This window comes from Fundulus heteroclitus, chromosome 12 (assembly GCF_011125445.2).
Source record: "Fundulus heteroclitus isolate FHET01 chromosome 12, MU-UCD_Fhet_4.1, whole genome shotgun sequence".
NCBI lineage: Eukaryota > Metazoa > Chordata > Actinopteri > Cyprinodontiformes > Fundulidae > Fundulus > Fundulus heteroclitus.
Window position 1 is genome coordinate 26,993,832 of NC_046372.1, and position 26,824 is coordinate 27,020,655.

At 40.6% G+C, this 26,824-nt stretch overlaps 1 protein-coding gene across 3 annotated transcripts in view; it reads right to left on the reverse strand.

Annotated features, from left to right (window-relative positions):
• The window catches only part of adamts3 (ADAM metallopeptidase with thrombospondin type 1 motif, 3), a 230,747-nt gene extending 209,326 nt beyond the window's left edge, over positions 1–21,421 (reverse strand). For all 3 annotated transcript variants that reach the window (XM_036144383.1, XM_036144382.1, XM_036144381.1), the window contains exons 1-2: positions 20,992–21,421; positions 17,251–17,272 (exon numbers count right to left, since the gene is read on the reverse strand). In XM_036144383.1, the coding sequence (XP_036000276.1) occupies positions 17,251–17,272; positions 20,992–21,051 (82 nt within the window). In that variant the 5' untranslated portion in view covers positions 21,052–21,421. The remainder of the gene's footprint in view (positions 1–17,250; positions 17,273–20,991) is intronic.
• Between the last annotated feature and the right edge of the window lie 5,403 nt (positions 21,422–26,824).

Below are 26,824 nucleotides of genomic sequence, written 5' to 3' on the forward strand. Positions count from 1 at the left end.
ACTACTCTAAAAACTAAAGATTTGACAGTGAAAAGAGTTTTTTTACGGTATCCTTTCGCCCAAACACAGCGTCGTTTCTCCAGCTGCCTCTGATCTCTACAGAACACCCAGATCTGCTCTTTGAAGTCAGACTCCTCGCAGCTCTAAGATGGAACCTCTTTCAGATGTATTCAATCTTTCCAGCTCCAAAATAAAGTGTCTGGCTCTTAATTTTCAACGACTCACGAGACAAATCTGAGCTCTGAGCGTGACGCTTAAATAAAACCAGACTTGTTGACCGTTTTGGGCCTACATGTTAAATAAAGCTACTCAAACAGCTAAATGACCAGTGAGAGTAAACAACATGTGATAAGTTTGTACAGATGACGGTTAAATGATTAGATAAAAATATAGAAAGTTGATACATTGAAAAGAACGATACTGGGGATAACTTTTCATTTTTATTGTTATATTGTTTTCACAGCTAGTCGTACATTTTTGAAGTGTCTTGCAAAAGTATTCACACACCCTGAACTTTTAAACATTTCGTCACCTTACCACAAAAATGTTTATTTTATTGTGACTTTTTGTCATAGACCAACAACATTCAAATTCTCTCAGTCAACTATTTGTAGAACCAACTTTTGCTTCAATTACAGAAGTTTTTACCACTTTTCCACTTCTACTGACTGAATATCTGCACAACTGCACAACCTTCTTTAGGAAATGAATCAGATTGAGTCCGGTCGGTAGGAAGGTCAGAGTAAACAGCAGTTTTTTTAATCTTGCAGCAGAATTTTAACTGACTTTAGGCTCAGATTGGGACATCAGAGCTCATGAATAATCTTGATTTGAACCATTCCACTGTAGCTCTGGTTTTACGTTTAGGGTCTTTGTCCTGCCTGAAAGTGAACCCACACCCCAGTTTCAAGCGTTTTGCAGCCTCTAACAGAGTCTCCTCCTGGATTGGCCTGTTTTCGGCTCCATCCATCATCCCATCAACGAGGATCTCCTGGGACAGGGACGCACCCCCACAGCATGACGCTGCCGCCATCATGTGTCACAGTGGGGATGAAGGAGTCAGGGCAGTGTTATTATTTCCACTCACAGAGGTTTGCATGTAAATCAAACAGCTCCACAGCGTTGGCGTCTCCTCTGCAGGGCTTGTGTCTAACTGTAATCTTTTAGAGGCTTTTAAAGCTTTAAAGCTGTTGCTCTTCCTTTAAGTCCAGATTTGTGCAGTGCAGAACAAACTGATCTCCAACGCCGAGGCCTTCAGAGAACAGCTTCATTTAAACTGGAATCAAATCAGTCGATGGTGGAATCTTCTGAATGTAATTGGTTGTGCCGGATTTTATTTCTGGGTATCAGACTGAAGGGGGCTGAATACATGTTTTATACCAGTGGTCTCAAACTCCAGTCCTCGAGGGCCAGTGTCCTGCGACTTTGAGATGCGTCTCTGCTTCAACACACGTGGCTCCACTATGAGCTCATAGCAGAGCTCTGCAGAGCTCAGAGCTCATAGTGTACACACACCTGAATCAAATGAGTTTATCCATTTGATTCAGGTGTGTAGGGAAAAGGACACAGACACAGCTGGAGGACACTGGCCCACGAGGATTTGAGTTTCAGACCACTCTTGTTGACTTTCCTTTTTTTAAACTTTTCAACAATAACCGACATAATTTTGCCCATGTGAGTATTTTTGGTGTTCTTAAAAATGAAAAGTTGGTTATGTCTTTATTGGCTGTGTATAGGTAGGCTGTGGTCATGTCCCTTTAAGACGCTGTGCTACGTGTAACGATCTGTAGTGACTTTACTCCACGCCATCCAGTCTGAAACAAGAAGTGAAAAAAACGGTGAGGTTGAGAAAGCAGAGAAAATTTCAAAGGTGGAAGCGGCGTCGGTAGAGCTGGTCGATGAGGAAGAGGAGCAGCTGTTAAGGACATTGCAGCCACATCTGATCTCTGGTCCGGTCGTACGATGGACCCGTACATCAGTCTGACTGAACATCACATCAATGGTGAATAGAAACTGCGTACCAGAGTGCAAGAGACGGCTTTTTTTTTTCAGCCGATAGGGGGAGATGGTCGGAGATGGTTTAGGTGCGATCCCGCCTGCTTGGGACGTCGAGGAAGAGGCTCCTGTCACTATTACTACGGACAACGGCGTAAACAAAGTTAAAGCTGTCAGGCTCAATGGATGGATGTGAGTTCAGTGTTTGGGCACAAACACATTGACCAACCTTACAGTTGGTCAATCTTAATGGAGTTATCTTTGTATAATGTTGACCACAGGCTCCATAGGGCTTATTATTATCATTTTATTCTTAACCTATATGCCCCGTTAGGGAAATCTGAGTAGTTGGGAGGAGCAGCTACTGAGATAATAAGCTGTGATTACCCAGGGGTAGCATACCATCAACATAACTGGCAGTAAAGCAATTTACAAGCAGTTATATTGATGGCAATGTCAATTGTGTTATAATTGTTTTATTGAGGTGAACCGCTCAATATATCATGATATTGATTTTAGGCCATATCGCCCAGCCCTATCCTTCATCTTCACAAACATGTACTTTGTGTTCATCTACAATAAACAATCCTAATAAAATACATGCAATGTTGTTATTGTGATGTAACAAAATCTGGAAAGGGTTTATGGGAAGGAATGTGCACCAAACACACTGTGCCCATTGGCTGGGTGTCTGAAGCAGCAGGAGAAACTCCAAAAGCTGCTTCTGGCAACCAGAGGCCAGATCAGCTTTGACGGTTGGTCAATAATGATTTATTTCACTACTTATGAAATCGGGTTGTCTAAAAATGCAGGAGAAATGTTTCAGGTTGGCAATTTCATCAAATGAAAGAGATTCCTAACAGCTTAGAAATATGTGCCGCAAAGGTTTAGAAATAGCTTCTCCAACCATCTGCATTGGCAATCCAATTAGCCAAGTGTAAGCAAAGGATGGCAAGCATACCCCCTCTCCTACACACTCATAAAGAAGATAAAAAGCCAATTAAGAGTTTTGAAATCTGCCGATATGCTCAGACACAGCACTGATGCTGTGCTACAGTAAGCAGCAGGTCAGCGTTTGCATTTCAAGCCTGAAATGTTTGTTTAACATGCAGTTAGCTTTGGTCCTCAGACACCACAGCCATGTTTGATATTGTTGATGTTGAAACGAAGGCGATTGTTTTCCAGGATGATAGACCGCCTCAGGCATCGTTACATTTAGGGAAAACTGAATGAAAACTAATATTCATCTGTTTCAGGAGTTGGAGAGCCATTTGCAGTCGCAGCGTGAGGCTAAAGCTGTTTTCTTCTAAAGTTCTTCAACTCTTTCTACCTCATACACACACTGCCGTGAAAAAGAGTTTTCTTCCTTTTAAATTTCTTTTTTTGTCACTTTTCAAGTGTTATATCAGATAAAGATAACCTGAATAAATTCACAATGTTTTTAATAAATGATGGACTGATTCTAGAAAACCAGGCCAACCATCTGTGAACACGGAACTGCCGCTGGTCATGCTACCCTAGGGGAATGGCCTAAGATTGACTGTCCTGACTTTGACTAGGCCACTCCAAATACTTTATTTTGTTTTTCAACCCATTCAGATTCACCGACTGATGCCCTGACTTTGTTTGTCTAATTGTTGGTTCATGAAAACTGAGCCTAGAAGAGGCAATTGAGACTTCCAGTGCTTTAGATGTTGTTCTGGGTTCAGTTGTGAACTCCTGGAATAATCGTCTTTTAGTCGGCTTGCAATCCTAAGAAGGTTCAACACTGTTCAAAGTTTTTAATTGTGGACAATTTGTAACTCATTTCTGTTCATAGATGCCTGTGACTTTGCTTTACTTTGATCGCAGCACTGTGTGCCGCTTTGAGATCTTCTAGATCTTCTAGATCTAGATCTTCTAGTTTTCAGTCAGATTCTACCAAAGGGATTTTTTTTTTGGATTCTACGGGTCTGGCTGTACTCGGGCCTAGGCGTGGCTAGTGAAACTGAACTCTACTGTTCAAAAAATAACTAAATAAATAACTGGAATGAGTGAACGTATAATTCAACAAGGGGTGCAATTACAATTTCTGGTTGGTTTGGAAAGCTTTTCTCTATTAATGATTGATTGGGATGGCTGAATTGTGCGCTTGTTGATGGACCAAATTAAAGACAGAAGCTTGGAAGCGAAATGATTTAGTGAAAGAAGAATTTCTTACAGGTGAAGCAGCAAAACGTTTAGCCTGTGCAGGTGAAGACAAGCATTAGAAATGAAACAAGGAGTGACCAGAACAGGGGTAGCATAACGGAGGACCTGAGAAGGAGTGAGAGGAAACTGGCAGTTTAAACAGACGAGAGGACAGAGGGGAAGGCAGGTGAAAGAAATTAGCACAGGTGAAAGAAATTAGCACAGGTGAAAGAAATTAGCACAGGTGAAAGATGTGATGGTAATTAGCTGAATGAGAACAAATGCAATGAAGTGACAGAGACGAGGAGGAAAACAGAACCAAACACTGAATCAACAGTCAATGGCTAAAACTCACTAACTAAACTGATGGTAGGCAGGGAAGTAAGGATCCAACAGAAACAAAAGTAAACTAGAAAAATTCATAATCAACAGAATATATAATAATGACAAGAAACAAGAAGGGAGGATTGAATCTACAGACTAAATAAACAGTATTAAAAGGTGAAAAAGCTGGAAAATAGTCAAAGACCTGAGGATCAGGACATGAAATGGTTAAAAACTACATTTTCTATTTACCCTATCTCTGATATTAAAACTTTTTTACAGATCTGAAACATTTAGGTATGAAATACAGACCTATGTTTCCTTCCAGCTCACGCTCATTTGAAGTTTTATCAGCCACTGAATTGAACAAAGAAATGTGTGGATTTTTATAAAAACACTTTAAAAAAAAGAAGAACTTTCTGTTCAGTCTCAGATGGGTGTTCAAATAACTAAATGATAACCAAAGATTTCAGTTTAGAAAAAAAACTCCTGTATAATAAAAACTAATAAGATGTTCAGACAGGTGCTACAACACTGAAAACTGAATTCTATGTCTGAGACAAATGACAAATGAATAAAAGCCATATTGTTGTTAATATTATATAGTTAAAAAAGTGTGACAATGTTACAAAAGTCTAGTTGTTAGAAACCATTGTTATATTTCATAAATTAACCTAAATGCATTTTAAAAAGGATTCTGGCTAATCTTCCCAGATTTTTTGCATTACAACAGAAAACGATAAAACTACATTTTTGCCCCCTTTGTTGGGATGTAGGGCCTGAAGATTTATTTCTTCCTCAAACGAGAAAGCAACAAAAACATTTGAGAACCACTGGGTTAGAGGATTCTGAGCATCTTTAATGCAGCACACAGGACTGGTTTCCTTCATAATAAACACGTCTGACGTGCAGCAGAAGAAAACCACAGATATCTTTGAAGTTTCAAATATGCAAGAACATCCAGGACAGAACATCCTTTTGACGGAGGATTTACAAGCATCACCATTACATCATGTCAGCGCTTCTTTCTGTTAACATCAGCAAAAGGGTTGCTTGATCTTTCAACCTGAAATCTTGAGCAAGATGTGAAGTACTGATGCAATTTTCAGCATAATGACACGTTGCCCAGCAGAGACTGCAGCACTGAAGCTGTTGTGACAAATCTTTGAACGATGAAATGTTGTTAGCTCTAGAGGTTTCCAAGTGCAGCCAAGGACTAAATTCACATCTGTGTTTTGAAATTTTGTGCTTGAGCAAACCTCAGGAGGCCCAACGAAAATTTAAACAACCATTTATCCCACTTAGGAGAAAACGAGGAAGAATTTATGTGGGTTTGTGTATTCCACGTACCAAATCAAAGGGAATGCATTCTGATTCTGGTAACATCATAATCTATATATGGAAACAGTCACTAAACATACCATCCATGAACAGAAAAATTAGATTTTTATAATTTTCAATGCCAGGAACATAGCAGCTAGGTTCTGCACATCAAATGCACTCACCTAACTGATCATCATCAGTGTGAGCATCTGTTTAAATTCAGGAGTTTTAATGTTTTCCTGCTCTGACACATATAGGCTTCATTTTTAACCCAATGCCAAAGCGGAACAACATCAATATTTCTTAGGGAAGACCTTTCCGCTGCCAGTCAATCTGGACAGGGTTATAAGGCCGTTTCTATTAAAGTTTTGAGTTCATCAATCTATAGAAAGGGTATTTAATAGGGAATAAACGCAGCCAACCTTCCAAGATGATCTACCACCAATGACATCCACAAATCAGACCTAACAATGCTCTCGGAAATAGCAAAAAAGAAATCTCCATCGTAGACTCTAAAGGGCTTAGAATGTTAAATGTTCATGACAGATTAGACAAAAATGACTGAAAAAGTACAGGTTCATCTCAAAAAGTTAGACTATCACAGAACTGATCCTGTTTCAGTTATACAATCCAAAAAGTGACACATTATCTAGAGTCAAAGGGCGACCTACAATTGGCGGGTTGACAGTTCGATTGCCCGCTCCGACCGTCTCAGTCGTTGTGTCCTTGGGCAAGATACTTCACCTGCATTGCCTGCTGATGGTGGTCAGAGGGCCGGTGGTGCTGGTTGTCTGGCGGCCTCGCCTCAGTCAGTCTGCCCCAGGGCAGCTGTGGCTGCTAACAGCTCACCACCGTCAGGGTGTGAATGACTGACTACTGTAAAGCACTTCAGGGTCGTTGAACTAGTTAAAGCGCAATACAAGTACAAGACATTTACCATTTACACAAAGTACCGTATAATCAGACTATAAGGTGCACTTAAGATCTTTAAATTTTCTTCAAAATTGATGCCGCGCCTTATATCTGATCACTGTTGTGCTTACTGACTGATTTTATGTGATACAATGTGCTCAGAGATCTGTTTAAATGTGTAAATACAACTTTGGTTAGCAACAAAGTCGCTCCGCTCAGTGGATATTAGGGGCATTACGGTACACTGTGTCACTACCTGATAGGACCCCTGAGCTGTCTACCAGACTGCCTGACTGTAATGTCTAAACTAGAAGTGCATTCATGTAAGGCAGCCTGGAGTACGCGCTAGCAACAATAAACCTGGTAAGTTAATTTAATAATAATTATGTTTATTTTGGCCTTATGTTAGACACAGGGCAGTGTAGTCCAGCTACTCTGTCCTCCCCACAGAGACGGATAGAGAGCTGTGGATGTGGAGGAGAGATATTACACATTTGGGAAGAATATTTAAAGAGCCTTATAATCCGGTGCGCCTTATGGTCTGAAAAATACGGTGGTATGTAACAATTTTATTTGTACTGATTTGCATGATTATGACTTAGAGCTACAGAAAACAAAATATTTACCTTTCCCAGAAAAATTACAATTTTACACTACCAGTGCTTCTCTGGTGACAAGTTCAAATGACACTAGTGTTGCACACATGCATGGGAGAATAGGAAAAGCATCTGCTGCTGTAACTGCACAGATCTTTTGTTTAGAGGTGTGATGTATTCTGAGGTAAGAAAGCTGTAAATATTGAAGTTATCCCCGGCAGAGACTCAACAGAGTTACCAGGTGAACGTGCGGCGCGTCACGCCCACGCCCAGAGGATACGTCCTGAATCGCTCTCTCATGAACCCATGGAGGCAACTGGGGTTAATAGAGGATAACTCATTTTACACGTCAGGCAACTGTAAGTGCATGTATGGGAAATAAAATGAATAATTTTTAACTACAAAACTTGCGCTATGCACCTTTAAGGATATTAATCTAACTCTTGTGTTATTTACTGAGATGTACTTCTATGTCTATCAGGTGGATGGTGCATTTCTTTAATGACACCTGGAAAAAAGGGAAACCTTCCCAAACTGTAGTAAATTAATAAATAATTTCTAAAAAAAGAAGAAAAGTAGTTATTTATTCATAATTGTAACCATTTATATTTCCATTGTCCTGCCTTTCTCCCTCCTTTTTGAATCTGACATTCCTCTGACTGCAGTAAGATGCAGACAGACCAGAAGTACTCCATACAACCCTGCTTAAAAAAAAAAAACTTTTGTTGTTTAAAAAAATACTTTAAGTCCTACATTTTAACAGCTGTGTAGAGCTAATATGAGTGCCAAAAGGCAGGGGAAATAATGTTATTCAAACACATTGACTACATGTTTAACAGTCAATATATTTTTACAGTAAAGTAAAAAATTAAAATAAAAAAAATTTAACCTCATTCATAAAGATCCACACCAGAGAAAATGTTTCTCTGAATGCAGAGAGAAAAGTTTTTAGATATTTTTTAATAGATGCAACCGAACACTGAACAGCTAATGTTTAAATGCATTCAGTGAGCAGATCGAAAAGCTTTCAGAATAAAAGCCTTTACAGTATTAGTAAAGGTCACCCACTTCATAATCCACCGTCACTTTACCTTCACATTCATAGAAATGTCAATTTAAATGCAGCCTCTGTTTTTTACTGTCCAAAGGGCAGATTTGTTTCAATAAGAAAATGTCTGAAAAGTTATGCTCTAAATAGTTACATGGATGCTGGAAACCCTGAAAATCTGAATAGAGTGGGAACCATTTAGAATTATTTATACTTTATAAATATTAATACATCTGATCACATCCTGTCCTAACCTTTGGCAAGAACCTTCTTTCTATTTCATTAACATGTTCTCACATTGTTCAACATTACTGGATGTGATTAAAAAAAATATATTTCAAAATGGCAAATAATAGCAGAATAATAGCGGTTCTGTTTTTGTTTTTTGCCCTAATGGCCTTTATTTGACAGTCGCTAGACATGAAATGCCGGGAGAGAACGGGGACTGAAATGCACCAAAGGACTTCAGGTCGGGAGCCGGGGGCAGCTGCGTTGAGGACTGAGGGCCTCCAATCATGGGTGGCGCACTCAACGCCAGCGCCAACGGTGCACCGCAGTGTTAATTTAATTCAAACATCTCTATCTCCCTGAAATCTGAGTAAAATTGGTGATTCCAGGCATTGCTTAGAAGAACGGCATATTTAGATTTTTTAAAAAGTTGATTGTAGATGGAAAAACAAAAACAAAAAAATTATCTTAAGTGATTTAAAACGTGGAGGAAAAATTGAAAGTTGTGAAAGAAAATGAAAAACTACCATTCCACCCGATGATTAACTAAAATTAGGGACAGAGTCATATTTCCGGTAGTCTCCAGTATAAATACAATTCAATTCAATTTATATAGCGCCAATTCATGAAACATGTCAATCATATTACACATATTGGTCAAAGATTTCCTATATAAAGGGAACCAGTTGATTGCTTCAAAGCATTCACTCCTGGGGAAGCGTAGAGCCACAGGGAGAGTCGTCTGCATTGTTGATGGCTTTGCAGCAATCCCTCATACTGAGCATGCATGAAGCGACAGTGGAAAGAAAAAGCACCCCTTTAACAGGGAGGAGAACCTCCAACAGAACCAGAACCAGGCTCAGTGTGAACGCTCATCTGCCTCCACCCACTGGGGCTTAGAGAAGACAGAGCAGAGACACAGAAAGCACAGAAGCTCACATTGACCCAGGAGTACTTTCTATGTTAGAGAAGACAGAGCAGAGACACAGAAAGCACAGAAGCTCACATTGACCCAGGAGTACTTTCTATGTTAGAGAAGACAGAGCAGAGACACAGAAAGCTCAGAAGCTCACATTGACCCAGGAGTACTTTCTATGGTAGATGGTAATAGTGGGTGATCTGTCTTCCCTGGATGAAGATTCATAATTAAATGTTTAAATAATGCTAACGTAGCATAATCAAACAACCTAATATACATATTTTTGGACAGTGGGGGCAAACACAAGCACCTAACTAGTGGTATTCATAAAACCTTTTAAAAACGTTAAACTTAGAGCAACGTTACAAAATCTACAAGGCTGCAGGTGTGCTGCAAGTAGCAAAATGCATTTTCCATATCATTAACAGTAGAAGATAAAATTACCTCTCAAAGACTTTCTAACTTCATAAACATTGATTTTATATTTTATTTTTTTACATTTTGGGGCATGAGTGGCATTTATTCAAGGTTATCAGACAGGAAATGAGCAGAGAAAGGGAGGGAAGAAGGACATGCAGCAAAAGACACAAGATAAGGAACCAAAGCCCCGGCGGCTGAGTCGAGGACAAACAGCCTACCACTGCACCACATGACGCCCTGTGATTATTAAATTATGCTATGAACAAACACCAGCAGGACTTAGAGAAGTTAACCGTAATGCCAGTTAGCGCTCTTGGCATCTTTAAGTTATTGTCTTTGTGACACGAGGACGAGGTCTTACCCATGCTCCACCTCCCTGAGGACAGCTGTATCAGATGTAGCTGCTAACTACATCTGCCAAAGATGTCCTTCCTAGGCTGGGAGGGACAAAGGGAACGGTCCGTTATCTGGGAGCAGATTCACACTCAGACAGTTTGGGCCACAGTGCTGCTACACAATCTATTACACATTCCGTTTTCCCACGACTGTTTCCTTTGAGAGCCTCAGCTGATTTCTGTAAACCATTTCTCAGGGTCGGCTAGATTAAAAGTGTTAAAGCTCAATCTCTGTTTCAGAGTCTAGTCGTGCATTGCACTTGTATCCTTGAGGTTCTGGGTTCAACTCCCACAGACTGCGGCTCTGGGTCCCTGAGCAAGACCCTTAAGATTGCTCCTGGGTGCCGCACAGTGGCAGCCCACTGCTCCCCAAGAGAATGGGCCAAATGCAGAGAACAAATTGCATTGGAATGTACGTTGCAATGACAATAAAGATTATTAAAAAATTAACAAGACATGTTATTGTTTAGTGGTCATCGCTCGAGGGGAGAATGGGGTCCGCCAAGGCATTGAACCGCCAATAGAGTGTGATACTTTAACAGCTACGTTCTGCTGTAAAACAAGCAATATGTGTCCATGAGAGGGTACACTTATATTAAATTACATCTAATTGCTATATAAAAAAAAAAATCAAAGGCTGTGTTAATCATGTTGCTAAATTAAAAAAAACTTCAAATCAATACAATTGAGTAAATCTGAGGATGTGAAATCAAACAATCTATATTTTGCCAATGAATTGCATCTTGTACGTATGCATCTAAGCATCGAAGCAAATCTGTAACTATTAACGTCGCTAGATTGAATTCCTAGTTTGAAACCATCAAAACTTGAAAAGCTTGTGTTGTTTTATGTTAAAGAGGAAAACAAATGAGGAAAAAGCTAGTAGCACCTTGGTTTCAGACCAACGGGATTAATGGTATGGTTCTCAGCCTGAATCCAACAGAAAACTAGTCAGGTGACATCAAACATGTTTCTGAGGCAAAACAGAGGAATGCAGGGGAACCAATCATCCAGGGCTGCACCTGTGCACAGGTGCCAGAACTGGGTCGACTCCATGCAACAAAGAGACAACATGTTTTCATAGTTTTCCTTTGAATAAGAATAATGCAACTAAATATTACCATGTGATTCGCCCAACAACTACATCTTCAAGCATTTTTGGGGTAGATTTTAGTCTGTAAAGGAATTTTCCAGTTTTATTCATTTAGTTTCTTTTGTAAAAATCTACATTTCCCTTTTTCTCACTTTCGGTAATGAGAACAAATGTGATAAATCCCTCATGTTTTACAACTGTGCACAGGATAGACTTCAGCTCCAAGTGTCCTTGCCAGCAGTGTTTTACCATTTTACTCCTCAGATCAAAGACTGAGGATAATTCTGTCTCTCCCAGTCTAAAGCAAAAATAAGTGGCGCAGCTAAAGGGTTAATGTTCACTACAACAGCAGCCACTCTATCCATCTTCCTGCAGCTGAGGGGGGTAAGCGGAGAGATCTACAGCCCTCCTTACATCTACTGTGATGGATTTTTTTTTCTTCCTGCACAACAGTTGTTCGAAAGCCCTCCAACAAAAAACACATTTTCAGACTGAGGGAAAACAAAAATGAAATCTTAAAATTTCTCCTGAAGGATTCACAAAATCTTCCACCTGCACTTGCTTTAGGTAAACCTAGTAAACAGCTGAATAGAGCAAATATGTAATGCAATCAGGAAAAGGGATTTTGTTCTGTGAAAACAGCCTTTAATCTTTGTTCAAAGTGAAAAGACTTTCCCTGAATTCGTCTCCAACATAAAGACGAGGTTAAATTTACTGACTCAAAAAAAGTCTTACAATAAATTTCTTCTTCTATTGCAGTAGCACAGTCACACAATGAGAATGTCTGAAAAAATTCTAACCTCTAATTGAATTAGATTTTAAAAAAAAAGCTTACCACAAGAAGAAATAACAGAAATCATGAGCTACAAACTGTTACTTCCATTTTTCTGATGCTAAATGTTAAATTGCTTGTATTTGTACAGCTGACAACCCAAAGTGCTTTAGACGTCAGTCATTAACCCCTTCACACCCTGACGGTGATGAGCTGAACGGTTTCAGCCTCACCATCAGAAAAATAAGCATATGGAGGTTTCTTGAACTCTACCAGAGCTTTAACTGGAATAGCGTGCTCTGGTCAGAGGAAACTAAAGCCTCTTTTTCATTGCAGGGACTTTCAGCCATTACCTGAGATTCTGAAAACTTTCCACATTTCAATACACGTTTAACAGAGTAATTTAAATTTCTCAGGCCCACGCTCTCCCAGGTAAAAGGTCCTGATCTACGGGTTATGTACTGAGCAACGATGTTTGGTGGACTCTTTCTTGCAGTGTTCTGATTATTCTCACCCATCATATTTAAGACTTGCACTTTTCTGCTTCATACAAGATTTGTATTTCCGCATACTTTTATTGATATAGAATGGGAGCCAGTTGTGCGTTCTCCATCTTGTTTTGTGAACGAATGTCAGGATACAAGCTTCTGTCAGGCTTTGCTTGTTTGGCCTTTTTCTGTGTTTTATTTATTATTATCAAAGGTGTAGTTTTCTGCATGACTTCCACATACATTATTAGACTGAATACATTTTCCTAACCTTTCAGAGGAATGGAAACAAAAGGCACACAAACACTCTGGAATTCCTTTTAACCGGGTAAACAAAAGTATTTAAATTCTGGGACTTTCAGTGGAAAAAGGGTTACGATTGAACTTTTCAGCAACTATTATTCCAGCAGTGTCTGAAGTAAAACAAAGGAAGAATGTGTGGAGCTCATACTCACTGTTAAGAACGGTAGAGGATCTATGTTACTGTGGGTGATGTTTAAATTTGTGACATCACAAACTCTGAAATGCAATGACCTCTCAAATAAAAGTCTGACGGGCTCTACCGGAAAACTGACAATGGGTTATCGTTGGATCGCTCTTAATGAATGATTATCCAAACCAGAAGGTAAAAACAAGTCAGAATTTCATCCTTCCTCAATGGACGCGCTGTTCCTCAGACCTAAATCATGTTGACTAACTGTGAGCTACAGTAAAGAGTGCATTAGTATACTGAACTTCTTTGCTTGTAGGTGTCTGTTTAGAGAATCTGTAGCTTGAGAAAAATATTCAAAATCTTGCAGGAAAAATCTAAATTAAAGGACCACAGGCCTAAGCTGCAACAGCCTCAGGCTGCTAACCTGACTCCGCCAGATAGATTTGCTCCGCATATCCATCTGGAAACCTTCCGTTGAAGTAATTTTGGGAAGGGGCGAAAATACTGGTTAGCTGATTGGCCTATGTTGGTGATAGACGGGCCAAATAAACCAATCAGATCAACGAAGCATATGACGTACTAACAGCGACGACAAAAACACAACCACAAGCTCTTGCTGAAACCAGTCGGGAGAAGAGCAAAAACATCTTTTCCTCTGAGAAAAGCCTCCAGAGCAGTGTTTTGCTCTTCTTTCAGCAAAGAAATACTCTGTAATTCTGATAAAACTTGCTCGATAGCCACGCTAATGCTAGTTTCATCGGCTGAAGCCGCCATGTTCTTTAGACTGAACTGTCACGCTTCTCGTTGCGTCACACCTCAACCCGCCTCAAAGCCAACGCTGATTGGACGTTCGTTTGGTGAACGGCTCCAAATTTTCTTTAACGGAGAGTAGCCAGACTGATCTGCGAGTGAAACCTTGAAAGCTCGCGAGATCAGGATGGTCTCACGAGGCTAGGAAGGCTGCTGGAGGACATCCAGATCTATTTCTCTCTCTCTGCTGAGTTCTACTACTGCTCTTCAATCTGCATTGTTTGTTGTTATTTCCGCTCTTAACTTTTTATTCTCTGTCATTTTTCTCTTCATAGAAGGTACACTTGGTCTGGCGTTCTGTTAGCTGTGACATCATCAGGGGAGGCAGATCATCCTCTATTACCATCTAACATAGAAAGTACTCCTGGGTCAATGTGAGCTTCTGTGCTTTCTGTGTCTCTGCTCTGTCTTCTCTACCATAGAAAGTACTCCTGGGTCAATGTGAGCTTCTGTGCTTTCTGTGTCTCTGCTCTGTCTTCTCTAACATAGAAAGTACTCCTGGGTCAATGTGAGCTTCTGAGCTTTCTGTGTCTCTGCTCTGTCTTCTCTACCATAGAAAGTACTCCTGGGTCAATGTGAGCTTCTGTGCTTTCTGTGTCTCTGCTCTGTCTTCTCTAACATAGAAAGTACTCCTGGGTCAATGTGAGCTTCTGAGCTTTCTGTGTCTCTGCTCTGTCTTCTCTATCATAGAAAGTACTCCTGGGTCAATGTGAGCTTCTGTGCTTTCTGTGTCTCTGCTCTGTCTTCTCTAACATAGAAAGTACTCCTGGGTCAATGTGAGCTTCTGTGCTTTCTGTGTCTCTGCTCTGTCTTCTCTAACATAGAAAGTACTCCTGGGTCAATGTGAGCTTCTGTGCTTTCTGTGTCTCTGCTCTGTCTTCTCTAACATAGAAAGTACTCCTGGGTCAATGTGAGCTTCTGAGCTTTCTGTGTCTCTGCTCTGTCTTCTCTAAGCCCCAGTGGGTGGAGGCAGATGAGCGTTCCCACTGAGCCTGGTTCTGGTTCTGCTGGAGGTTCTCCTCCCTGTTAAAGGGGAGTTTTCCTCTCCACTGTCGCTTCATGCATGCTCAGTATGAGGGATTGCTGCAAAGCCATCAACAATGCAGACGACTGTCCACTGTGGCTCTACGCTCTTTCAGGAGGAGTGAATGCTGCTTGGAGAGACTTGATGCAACCTGCTGGGTTTCCTTAGAGAGGAAACTTTCTGTATAATCTGCCTGTATGAATGAATTTGACTTTGTAAAGAGCCTTGAGATGACATGTTGTTAATTAGCGCAGTATAAATAAAATTGAATTGAACAAAAACCTCAGCCGACTGAGCAAAATTGGATGCAATGAGGCAAAACAATAAGTTCCCTTGGATGAACAAAGTTTTAAGGGTGATACAAAAACCTTTCCTGCAAACAATTAGTGCCATTGATACTTATTGAATCAATGTGCTCAGATTAGCCTCGGTTTTTCAAAAACTGTTCACTCTGGGATTATGCTAAAGCAATAAAATACATATCTATTTTCCCAGGCTTTTAAATAATAGCTTTGTTCTCTATACAGCTCCAGGGTATAGTGAACAGAACATGCCTTTTAAGTAAAACAGATGTGACCTGACCTTTATAGACAGGAAACAGCTACAAGAAAATAGCTACTCACCTAACAATCACAATTATAGCCAGAACTATAATTAAAGAGTTTAAAACAACTGGAAATGTGGCAAAACAAGGCTGGACAAGGACCCAACTTTATTTTGTCGCCATGCGCAGTGAAGAGGACGGTAAGGGTTCACTTTTAGAGAACAGCAGCAAAGATCGGCATCTTGGGTTCATCAACTCTCCATAAGCATTAGTATAATGCTGTCGACATGAGAACTGCTTCTGCGGCAGCGCTGGGAGACCGAGACTGAACTTTTCAGCAACAACCAGCGTGTGGGTTGAGTGTGAAACAAAAGACGAACAAGTCGAAAATCCCACCAGCTGAGTATGGTGGAGGATGACTGAAGATGTGGGCCCAGAGAGCTCGTTAGGCTGCAAGGCATTTTATGTTCTTTAAAGTACCAGCAGATTTAATGGCTTCTATCAGAAAACTGGAAAAATGGGCTCAGCAGGATAATGACCCAAAACATGAGGTCAAATCAACACTGAAATGGTTCACCAGGTCCTAAATGAACGTTTTACAACACCGTCAGTCTTAAAACCTAAATCCTATCTAGTCTATGGGCAGAGCTGAAGAGGGAGGAGCAGGAAAAAGGAGCCAGGACTCTGACGGTTCCTGTATGTCTCCATACCATCCAAAGATCCTTCCCTCTCTAGGTGCAGTTCTCCTGGCAGAGGCAGGTATCACCAACAGGGGCGACTAGAAGGCTGCCACTTATCCTTTTAATTTATTTCTCTCTTTCAGATGCCAGTGCTAAATTAAAACATTTGTTTTCCGTTTTGTTTTAGGATACCAGATGAACCAGTAAGCGTGGACTGTGTTGTATTTTCACAAATGATTAAAAAAAAAGTGCAGCGTTATTCAGGGTTCTTTTTTTCCCTCATTTTTAATGCTTTCTTTGTTGTTCCTGCCAATAAAATGCTAATGAAAACCAGAAGCAGAAACAGCGCTTTGGTTTCAGACCTGATATTATTGCTGATGAGTCCCTTAGGTGTTAGATTTCTAACATTTTATGTATTCCCCTTATTTTTCCCCACCACATCAGTAAAGAGTTTACCATCCTATCATGTGATTTAGTAAACCAGTGGTATGCATTTATGTTCTTTTGAGTGGCCTGTAAGGATTTTTAGTTGGTTTGAACATTAAGTGGGGGAAAAAAAGGTGAAAAGTTAAGCAGAAACCACATGAAATGAGCGCCGTGGCTGCATTACAAGGCTGATAATGGCCATGTAGAGCCAACAGTGGCAGACTAAAAGCAACAGGCAGCCACAAACGCTCAACCACAGACAAATGTTGTCCTGCTGTGCGAGGGCCCTGGAGGTGTTCAGGAGATAACTGCCAGCGTAAAAGGATCCTACGTGGACTCTGCTGCAGCTCACTTGTTCCTTAACCTCAGAATGGATAACAGATGTGCAGGATTTAGAGGTGGAATTCTCTTTCCTGTATAACAAAGCCGTTTAAGCAGTTGGAATATAAGTGTGTGTGAGTTGGAGGAGTCAGGAGTGTGGTGTGTGCATGGAAGGGGAGGGGAGTGTGTTACAGAACTGCTCGACACACAAACTCTCCTCCCACTTTGATCTTTTCCTCCTGAATTTGTCAGCAGTTTGGAGGAGAACCCCCTGCCCAAGAGCTTGGATCTAATTAATAATAACATGCAGGTAAACTAAGCAGGTCTTACCTTCTCTGTCTATTTCACCAGCCTGTAAGAGACAGAAAGAAGAACTTGTTAAATCTTTAAAAGCATGAAGGAAATAATCACCAGCCAGAACATGGAGTGCTCATTTTATTACATGTCCATTTGCCTCTCAACATTTAATTTCCATGGTGAATTTATAAAACTTTCTGCAACTTACAATGTGATTTAGTTCTTTAGGTAAACAGCACATTTAATTAATTTTGGTTCTGATAATGAATGTATTCTTCGGTTGATATAGTTTTGAGTACTTTGTCCTTTTTTGTAGTTTAACAGGCAACAGGAATAAAACTCATATATAATATGGTACAAAAAAATCCTTTTTCAAGTTAAGTTTAGATTCACGCCCTCTCAAACAGGAAGTGCTCCCATATATGAATGATGATATGAGGTGTAATATAACAATCATAAAGTCTGCCATTCACAGTGGATATATACCGTAAATTGATCAATTTCTAGACAGAAATAGACCTTTTTACCAAGAATATGTCAAAAAGATGTACGGTTGCTTACAGACTACAGAAAAAAGACAGAGTGAGAACTTCTGCTAAAATGTAGATGCATGAAGCACGGACAAGCTCGGTGAAGCAGATGCTAACCCAACCAAATCAAGTTATTAAACAATTGTTTTCTTGGATTTAAAGCTATAGTTGGTAATCCTATTCAGAAAGAATTTTTGTTATACTGGGTAAAATGGTCCTTCTATGCTGAAAGTAGTAAATACATTATGTATTCAGAAAAAAAGAGGTTAAGAAATTAAATCTCTGTGGGAAGTGCAGGCCTGTAAAAACTCTGACCAATCCTCTCATTCAGACCGAAGGGCAGGAATTGGTCAGAGTTTTGTTCCAGCTCTCCTCTGTCCCATCTCCTTATCTGTTGGTTGTCCCACATGCCGATCATTCTGACAGGCTCACGTAACGCCAGTGTCAGCACTCATTCCTTGTTAGTTTCCACTTGCTGCCTATGCATGCGCACTGCTTGTGTTTATGTATCTGGTTAGCTTAGCTGTTAGCTTAGCTGTTAGCTTAGCAGTTAGCTTCAGTGTTAGCCATTCATTGTAGCCCCGCTGCCTTCCCCTGTATACTTTAAACATGGCTGAGAGTCGCAAGAAGAAAACCACGTTCAAGTTTGTGAGAAGAAGAGGTAAGAAGCCACAATACAGTTCATGTCAATATTTAAACCATTAGCTCGAGCAGGCAATCAACAGCCAGACCTATTACTGTTTAAGAGCATAAAGTTTATCAGGCAAGAGAATGCTTTCTTTTACAGCAGTTTTTAATTGTAAGTGTCTCCTCTGTCTTATTAGCTTTAGCTAAGAGTAGTTTTGTCTTTGCCTGAGCTAATATTGAAGGTGGTCTTTGACTGAAGCTGCAGTCTGATTGTATTCATTATTTTAATGAGCTAGAAGTCACTTTTCGGAACCAAAAACCATCCCTGAAAAAAAACATTTTTGACAGCTGAACAAGTAACATTCAGACTGATAAAATTCAGCATGCTTGAGAAAGTGAGACTTACACAACCACAACATGACTCATTCTGATAAAGTATTGCAGAGGCAGGATTGCAGAAATGGGGGCACTGATGCATACCTTTCTGCAACAGAGTTTCAAAGCTGTTCAGAAATGGGACAGAAATTACATCAATCTGAATCCTGCCAGAAAGGTCAGTCTTTCGTTTTACAGTTTGTCACAACCAGTTTGTCCCCGCAGAGGTGAATTACAGACAGTCAGACCCCTGCTTTGCACTCCCCGTTTCTGTACTCGCACAACTTTTTTGGAGGGAGATGGCCGGTCGAGCAAGCCACCAATTCAATCTGCATACAGCAGGGAGAGCAGCAAGATAGAGTCTGAAAAGACGTACATTTTTACAAGCATATGCACAGCTCAACACAAACATGGAGAAAATAATTACTGCTAAATGCCTAAAAATGTAAAAACTGATGAGGCCAGACTTTGTAGCTGTAGTTGTATTAGGAATGCATTTCCTCTTTAGATTCTTCTTCTTCTGCTACCAGTTTGAAATAAAAACTAAACACTCCAACTGCACCAGAAACAAAAGTATAAATACCAAGAGTATGATCAGGGTTGACAAATTTCCCTCATATCAACTGCTGAGAAGACATAAATCAGGGTTCAGCGTATCACCGGTGCTTTTAAAGCCCTGCATAGCGTGATGGTTTGTTAGGTCTCCTAGCTACTGGTTGCAGATGATTGGACAATGCAACACGAGTGCCCGCCTACCAAAGGTAGGTTTTAGCCAATCACAGTATCAAATGAAAATGTCAGCAGCAGGCATCATAAGAAACCACAATAAGGTGAGCTAGTCAGGTCTGTTTTTTTCTTTCAAAGATGAAATTGTGGATTCTCAGAAAACAGATGTGATAGCAGCAGCTAGCGTGTGTCCTCCTGCGCTGCCACGTGTGTTTTGGTTCAGATGTGGGCTCAGCAGCTATTGTTTTCATCAAAGTGGTATGTCCCGCCTTAAACCATTATACTCCAACGTGATTGGCCCACACCAAAAGCGGTTCGGTCACAAACATGACGCGAGGCCATAAAGGATCCTAGCTAGACTGGCTAAATTTAAAAATGCAGCTTTCCTTTTTCCGCGTGTATAAGAGAGCGACATCTTTTCTCAAACGATGGCGTCGTAGCTTTGCCTCGGTCTGAAACCAGTGCACCTCGCTCTTAAATTGAACAACAAAGATGGCGTCGTCCGGTGTTGCAGCTTTGTTATGGCTGTTAGTAGCATCCTCAGATTCTTCCTTTCTAACGAGCCAGCTCTACACGGCAGCACCCCTGTGTCTGATCCCTCATCATGGGTTCAGTTGTCTGCGCATGCCTGTTCTTTTTTATGCTTTTTTTCATATTTCATTGGCAGTGTCTCAGCGCCACCCACCTACTACATCGTTTTCAGTTGTGCTGCGTCCTCTCTTGTGGACGAGCATTTTTCTTCATTGTTTATGAAAATTTACAGTGTTTAACTCCATGTAGGCAAGACCGTTTGTTACCAGTACTTTTGTCTTGGGTGTCCATTGCGTTACGCAATAACAAGAGTTTGGTGCTCCAAGCATCGCTCATCTAAAACTTCCAGCCGCTTTCTCGGTCACGCTCACCTTTTTGTTTCTTTTTTTTTTTTTAAATACATAATTCTTGACTTTGATTATAATCAGTTATGGTGTAAATAAATTTCACACATAAGCAGAAATTAATACATTTACTTTAAATTCCAATTCTGCCAGGATAAAGTTAAACACTTTACAGTTTTCCTTACTTTTTGTAATTAATAATAATAATAATAATAATAATAATAATAATAATAATAATAATAATAATAAATATACATATCTCAAGAAAATAAATTTTCTCTGGGGGCAGAGCTGTTCAGCAAGCAGGCGCAAAGTTCGCTCTACCTCGGGCAGGCCGTGCCTCACCGGTTTCCTAGAAGCTCAGCAGTTGACTGACTGCAGCTTTCAGATTGTGATTCCAGAGGCAGACAGAAACATGCTTGTATGTTGCAGCCCGTATTTGTGACAGGCTGAAGCCATGCGTGGTGCAGTGTCAACACGCAGCGCACAGAGAAAGCAGTGTGCGTGTTTACAGAGGCGATGGGAAACTTTTAAAAGCCGCTGCTGCTCCACTTCACAGCTGCGTTCATTTAGAATAAACGGCACAAATTAAAGGAAGAAATCAAAAACCAGGCTGTCAGTGAGCATGTGCAGACACTTACCTTTTTGGCTGAAGTCAAAACAAATCCTGCAAGCAGAAAGGCTAGTGATAAAACAGCCATCACGGTCCCAGATGACAGAGAGGAGCTTTAACTCAACCTGAAGTTAAATTAAAACCACGGAGGGAAAAGGCTCTCTACGCAAACGTGCCAGGCTCATTCAAAAGTTGTCAAAGTAGATGTGCGGGCTCTGATTGTTGAAACTAAATCAAAAATAAAAGACTAGAAAGTTGTAGAAGTTTGACTCAGTCAGGAGTGAGGCGAGTTGCGACACTTTGTCAGCGCGTTTCTGTTCCCCTCACGGAGTTTCCAGAGAGTTTGGCGAAGTTAGGCGGACAGCCCTCCGCTGCTGGCGCACAGAGCTGCAGTGTGGAGCAGCCTGGAGCTGAATCCCTGCGCTAATAAACGCGAAGACCAGCCCTGTGTGACGTGACTCTGCCCTCTCACCGAGCCCCAACACACGGAGGGACAGAGGAGGAGGAGGAGGAAGAGGAAGAGGAAGAGGAGGAAGACAACTCCAGAATCATCTCCCTCGCTGGTTAGGACATCTCACTGAGTAAATGCTCAGTTTCACTGGTGCTTTGCTGAAGAAAAGTCCAAATGTGTAATTTACTTATTCCACAACTTTTTTTGAGAGGGGGGCTGGCTGGGTTATTTCTCAGTAGTGAGTATCTTACCTGGAGCAGAGCAGCCATGGCAGACCTATTATTATATAGACCTGGGCCAGTATTCACAAAGAACCCTAAGACTAAAAGTAGCTCTTAGTCATTTTAATTAGTCATTTTAGGAAAAAAAAAATCTCAAATTTTACCTCAGTAAAATAAAAGTTATTCACAAAGCCCTTTAGGCCTTAAAGCTATCGTTGGTAATCCTGTTCAGAACCAGTTTTTGTTATACTGGGTAAAATGGTCCTTCTATACTGAAAGTAGTAAATATGTTATGTAATCAGAAAAAAGAGCTTAAAATGTGCTCTGTAAGGGATGCAGGCCTGTAAAAACACGGACCAGTCTCATTCCTGCTGTTCACCATGGACTGTTCTCCCTGCTGCCCTCTGGGAAGAGGTTCCTCAGCATCCGCTGCAGGTCCACCAGGTTCTGCAAAAGCTTTTTCCCTGCTGCCATCAGACTGTAGAACTGCTGAACTATAAACTGGACTCTGTACCACATTTGCACATCTGCGTCACTACATCTCTATCTGGCATTACCAGTGCTGCCAAACTTTTAGTTTCCCTTTACTCAACGGAAATGCATTTTTGCACCATTATTTTCAATTCAATTCAATTCAATTTTATTTATATAGCGCCAAATCATGAAACATGTCATCTCAAGGCACTTTACAAAGTCAAGTTCAATCATATTATACAGATTGGGTCAGATTATACAGATTGGTCAAAAATTTCCTATATAAGGAAACCAGTTGATTTGCACTTTGAAAATGGTTTGAACATTCTCCTGCATAATGTGACTGCACACTGTTTACATTTTGATCTCTGCTGCATTTTGTTGGCCTCGTGAGACCATCCTGATCTCGCGAGCTTTCAAGGTTTCACTCGCAGATCAGTCTGGCTACTCTCCGTTAAAGAAAATTTGGAGCCGTTCACCAAACGAACGTCCAATCAGCGTTGGCTTTGAGGCGGGTTGAGGTGTGACGCAACGAGAAGATCGACAGTTCAGTCCAAAGACATGGCGGCTTCAGCCGATGAAACTAGCGTTAGCGTGGCTATCGAGCAAGTTTTATCAGAATTACAGAGTATTTCTTTGCTGAGCTAACGAGCCTTTACCTGCAGCAGCAAGAGTAGCTTGGCTTGTGGTTGTGTTTTCGGGCCAAATAAACCAATCAGATTCGTCGTCGCTCGTAACAGAGCGACGACGAATCTGATTGGTTCATTTGGCCCGTCTATCACCAACATAGGCCAATCAGCTAACCAGTATTTTCGCCCCTTCCCAAAATTACTTCAACGGAAGGTTTCCAGATGGATATGCGGAGCAAATCTATCTGGTGGCGTCAGGTAAGCATTTTATATTGTAATGTTGACTTATTCAACCTGGAATCTGACTATACTCCTATAAGCTGTATGAATTGAAAGGTCCTTCTGTATGCACTCTGTAGATACAGAAGAGAGAGAGAGCTGAGCTACTTTATTGGTACTGTGTCACACAATGGATCACCAGTACTAACCTTTAAACTGCAAGAGTTCACCTTAACTTCATGTACAACAAACAAATTGTATATACCTTTTTAATCTATATAAATGTAAGTGTGATTAAAAACGAGAAGCAACTGAATGAAATAAAACTTTTGATGCAGCTCACTGGTGGGTTGTACTATTTTTAGAACAGGCTTGTGGGCGCCACATGTGGTCATTAGAGGCTAACTGGTGCAACGACGGTGACCCAAACAATCATGGGAGGACTGCTGTATAGGCAATTATTCTGCAGAGAGGGTAGGTGGCATAAGATCATTGCTAAAATGCTGGCTTTTCACAGACTGCTGTAGCCAAACATTTTAATGGAAAGTTGAGCGGAAGGAAAAAATGTGCTGAAGCAACAGAAACAAAGTCTTGACAGTCCCCCCCTGGGAGATTAAGATCCCACAGTCTGGACGAAGGAGGCACAGAACCCATGTGGCCTGATCTGGGGAGCAGTGTCCTCTGTTGGTGTCAGTCTACTGTGATTTATCACGTCCACAGCAGCTTTTACAGCACTTTATTGGAGTAGCAATGTCTCATGCAGAACGTTTTTGAAAAATCTAACAAAAACTTTTAGAAAATAAATTTAAGTGAAGTACTTTTTGTAATTTGCTCTTACCTTTTATATTGATTAGATGGTTTGATCATTGTTCATACTCATGCTGCTCATCTTCCATTTTTCCTGGACTGTTCCCTTATTAATTTAAAGTATAATGTGACATCAAAATCTCTTGGCAAGTTCACACAATGGGGAAAACCAGAGAGTATGCCTTTGAAGGGTATTGATCTTCATAAGCCACAACCAGAGATCTACATACATATATCTACAGTCAGAGCAAATAAAAAAAACTGGAAGTGTGAAAAATAAAACTGGATAAGGACCTGAGTTTATTTCACAGTGAGGACAAAGATGATAAGGGAGATTGTAAGCAACTCTAAAGTGCACCGTTAGAGAGTGGCTGGAAAGAGGGACATCTTAAGGTCACAATGTCTTTACAACAACAATTTATTTCAAGGCTTTTTTACTCATCTTTAGAGCGCTGTATAAAAAGTAGAGATAGCTGCGTGGTAAGTGTGGGCTTTTCAGTGCTGTGGAGTGCTGGGAAATTTGCACGACTAAAGTCAACTTCAAGGTATCTGCACAAAAACACAAGAATAATCTTGAAGAAGCACTTATTGAAAAAAACACTCGTTAAGGGAGACAAAACAAATCAATCCAGTTCCTTCTTACAAAATTTTGAAAAGCGGAGACTTTCCCAGAAACCTTTTAGGCTTTTGACAAAATGTTCCCTGCTTGTTTCTAAATCCAGTCTCAAAGCACCGTGTATCACCCAGCTTGTGAGGTTGTCTGATATTTGTGTATTTATTTCTACAGTTTTATCTTGCTTGGCTGTTTTTTAAATGTTTTATGGGTGGAGGGGGGATCTGGTGACTGCGGAGACCATTGGACTACAGTGAGTTCCTTGTCATGCTCAAGAAACCATTTGTGGTTCTTGAGGACCGGATAAATTGCCTTGATGGGCCAGATTCGGCCCGCGGGCCTCGAGTTTGACACGTGCCTTAAAGCCATCAGATTCCTTTGTCTCATTCACAATTTAGCAGAGTTAACAAAAAGTTTTCTATTAGGAAAAAATCATATATCACATCCCGCTTTTCTTGTGTAACTTCCAAAAAACCTCTGATCTGTTGCAGACAGTATCTGTTAGTTTTCTGGCCATCAGGAACAGAGGAGTCAGCAAACTCTCTATCACTATCAGAATCAGCTAAAGCATCTGAATCACTCTCTCTCTCCCACTCTTTCCTTTTTACCAGCATCTGTTTTAGATTCTTTAGGTTTTCTTTTAATGTTTGATGCCTTAGAAACACAGTCATCAAGCTTTCTTCACTGTGAACTAAATCATCAACATCCATCCCTTGTTGTGTAGCCGTTTGGCTCAGCTCCTCACACACTGCAGCAGAAGCACAGCCTCAGAGCTCTCCTGATTGAGTTCACACTCTGAAACTTTTTGACTGCTTTTACTCCCCTGCTGAAACTCCCTCCCCAGCATTAACTGCTGAAACTGTTTCCCTATTGTTACCTGCAGGAGCTCCAGACAAAATATCTGCTGATGTCGCTTCCCTTAAATCAGGGGTGTCAAACATACATTTTTATTTTTTTTTCCCCAGTGTCCTGTCTGGCAATGTGGCAATAAGATGCCACAAAGAGCTCATCAGATTTGACTTTCACAAGTGGACAAGATAAAAGGAAGAGTATGATAAAACAATTATTGAAAAAAAAAACATGTATTTTGTTTAATTAAAAATATGCAGTTCCTATATTGTTCACGAGGGGCGCTGTGTTTTAATTAGCAGATTAAGCTTCAGGTGTGGAAAAATTTAAATAATTTCTTAATTTTTATCTGTTTGATGTATTTTGTCATGCAGGACAGTGTTTTTAAGTTCCAAAAAATGTGAACAAATGTTTTTCAACATTTTATAATCACTGTGATCAGTTCTTATGCATAATGCACTTAAGTAAATGTTTAACTGAGTAAAAGTATTGTTGAAATTGCACATACTTTTCTTAAAAACGCTGAGGTTATTCATAATATATTGTTTAAAAGTGAAATTAATTTAATTTAATATAAAAATCAACAAGTCCACTTTTATTAGTTCTATTTAATCTTGCAATGAGTTTACTCGTGTGGCCCTCACAAAAACAGTAGTCTGTGTATTTCCCAAAACAATACCCCTCAAAACTACATTATTCACCTTGTCAATAGAGTCCAAAATCATAACCACCGCATTAATTATTCTAGACGCTGCCTTCACACTTTCACATCCAACAACCTCTCCCACGGCCAAAGCACACTCCTCAACCCAAAACTCCACACCACCTGGTATTTTAATACCACGTCGACGGGAAAGGCTCCGAAAGCCATCAGAACCGTAATTTCTTCGGGCTAAATGCTAGGTGCTGCCGAAAAATAAATAAATAAATAAAACACTAAAGAAACACTAGAGAGAGAAGATTGTGTTGAAGTGCGAAACAAAAAGTGAATCACCTTATTAAAAAGTGAAGTTCAAACCTTTACAAGACCTTCCACTCGTTCTCCTCTCCAAACATGCAGAAGACACTCACGCATGTAGACGCAACAGAAAGAAAGAAAGAAATCTTTATTTGTCGTTGCAATTATACATACCAACAATATTTGCCTTCTGCTTCTCTTAGGGAGCAGTGGGCAGCTATCACAGCGCCTGGGGAGCAATCTGAGGCCAAGGGTCTTGCTCAGGGACCCATAGTGGCAGCCTGCGGGGATTGAACCAACAGACAGGCTGAATGAATGGCGCGGTGATAGATGGGTTAGGGTTGGTGTTAGGGTAGCGGAGGGAGAGAGACGGTTACTGTGGCTGAGCAAAGGTGTGGCTCAGATCTGATGGTTCATCCATGATAGAGGTGGACGGCCGGATGGTGATCGACTTTGAGAACGGCAGCAGGTTCAGAGGAGCAGCAACCGACTGTAGTGGCAGGAAGGCTCAAGGGATCCGGAACTGCAAGAGGACGGGATGAACTTTCCTGAGGAGAGTTCTTGGAGACACCAGACTGGAACATGACCTGAGAGAATAAAAAAGGGATTAGTCGAAGGAAACTTGGAACCCAGGAGTTAA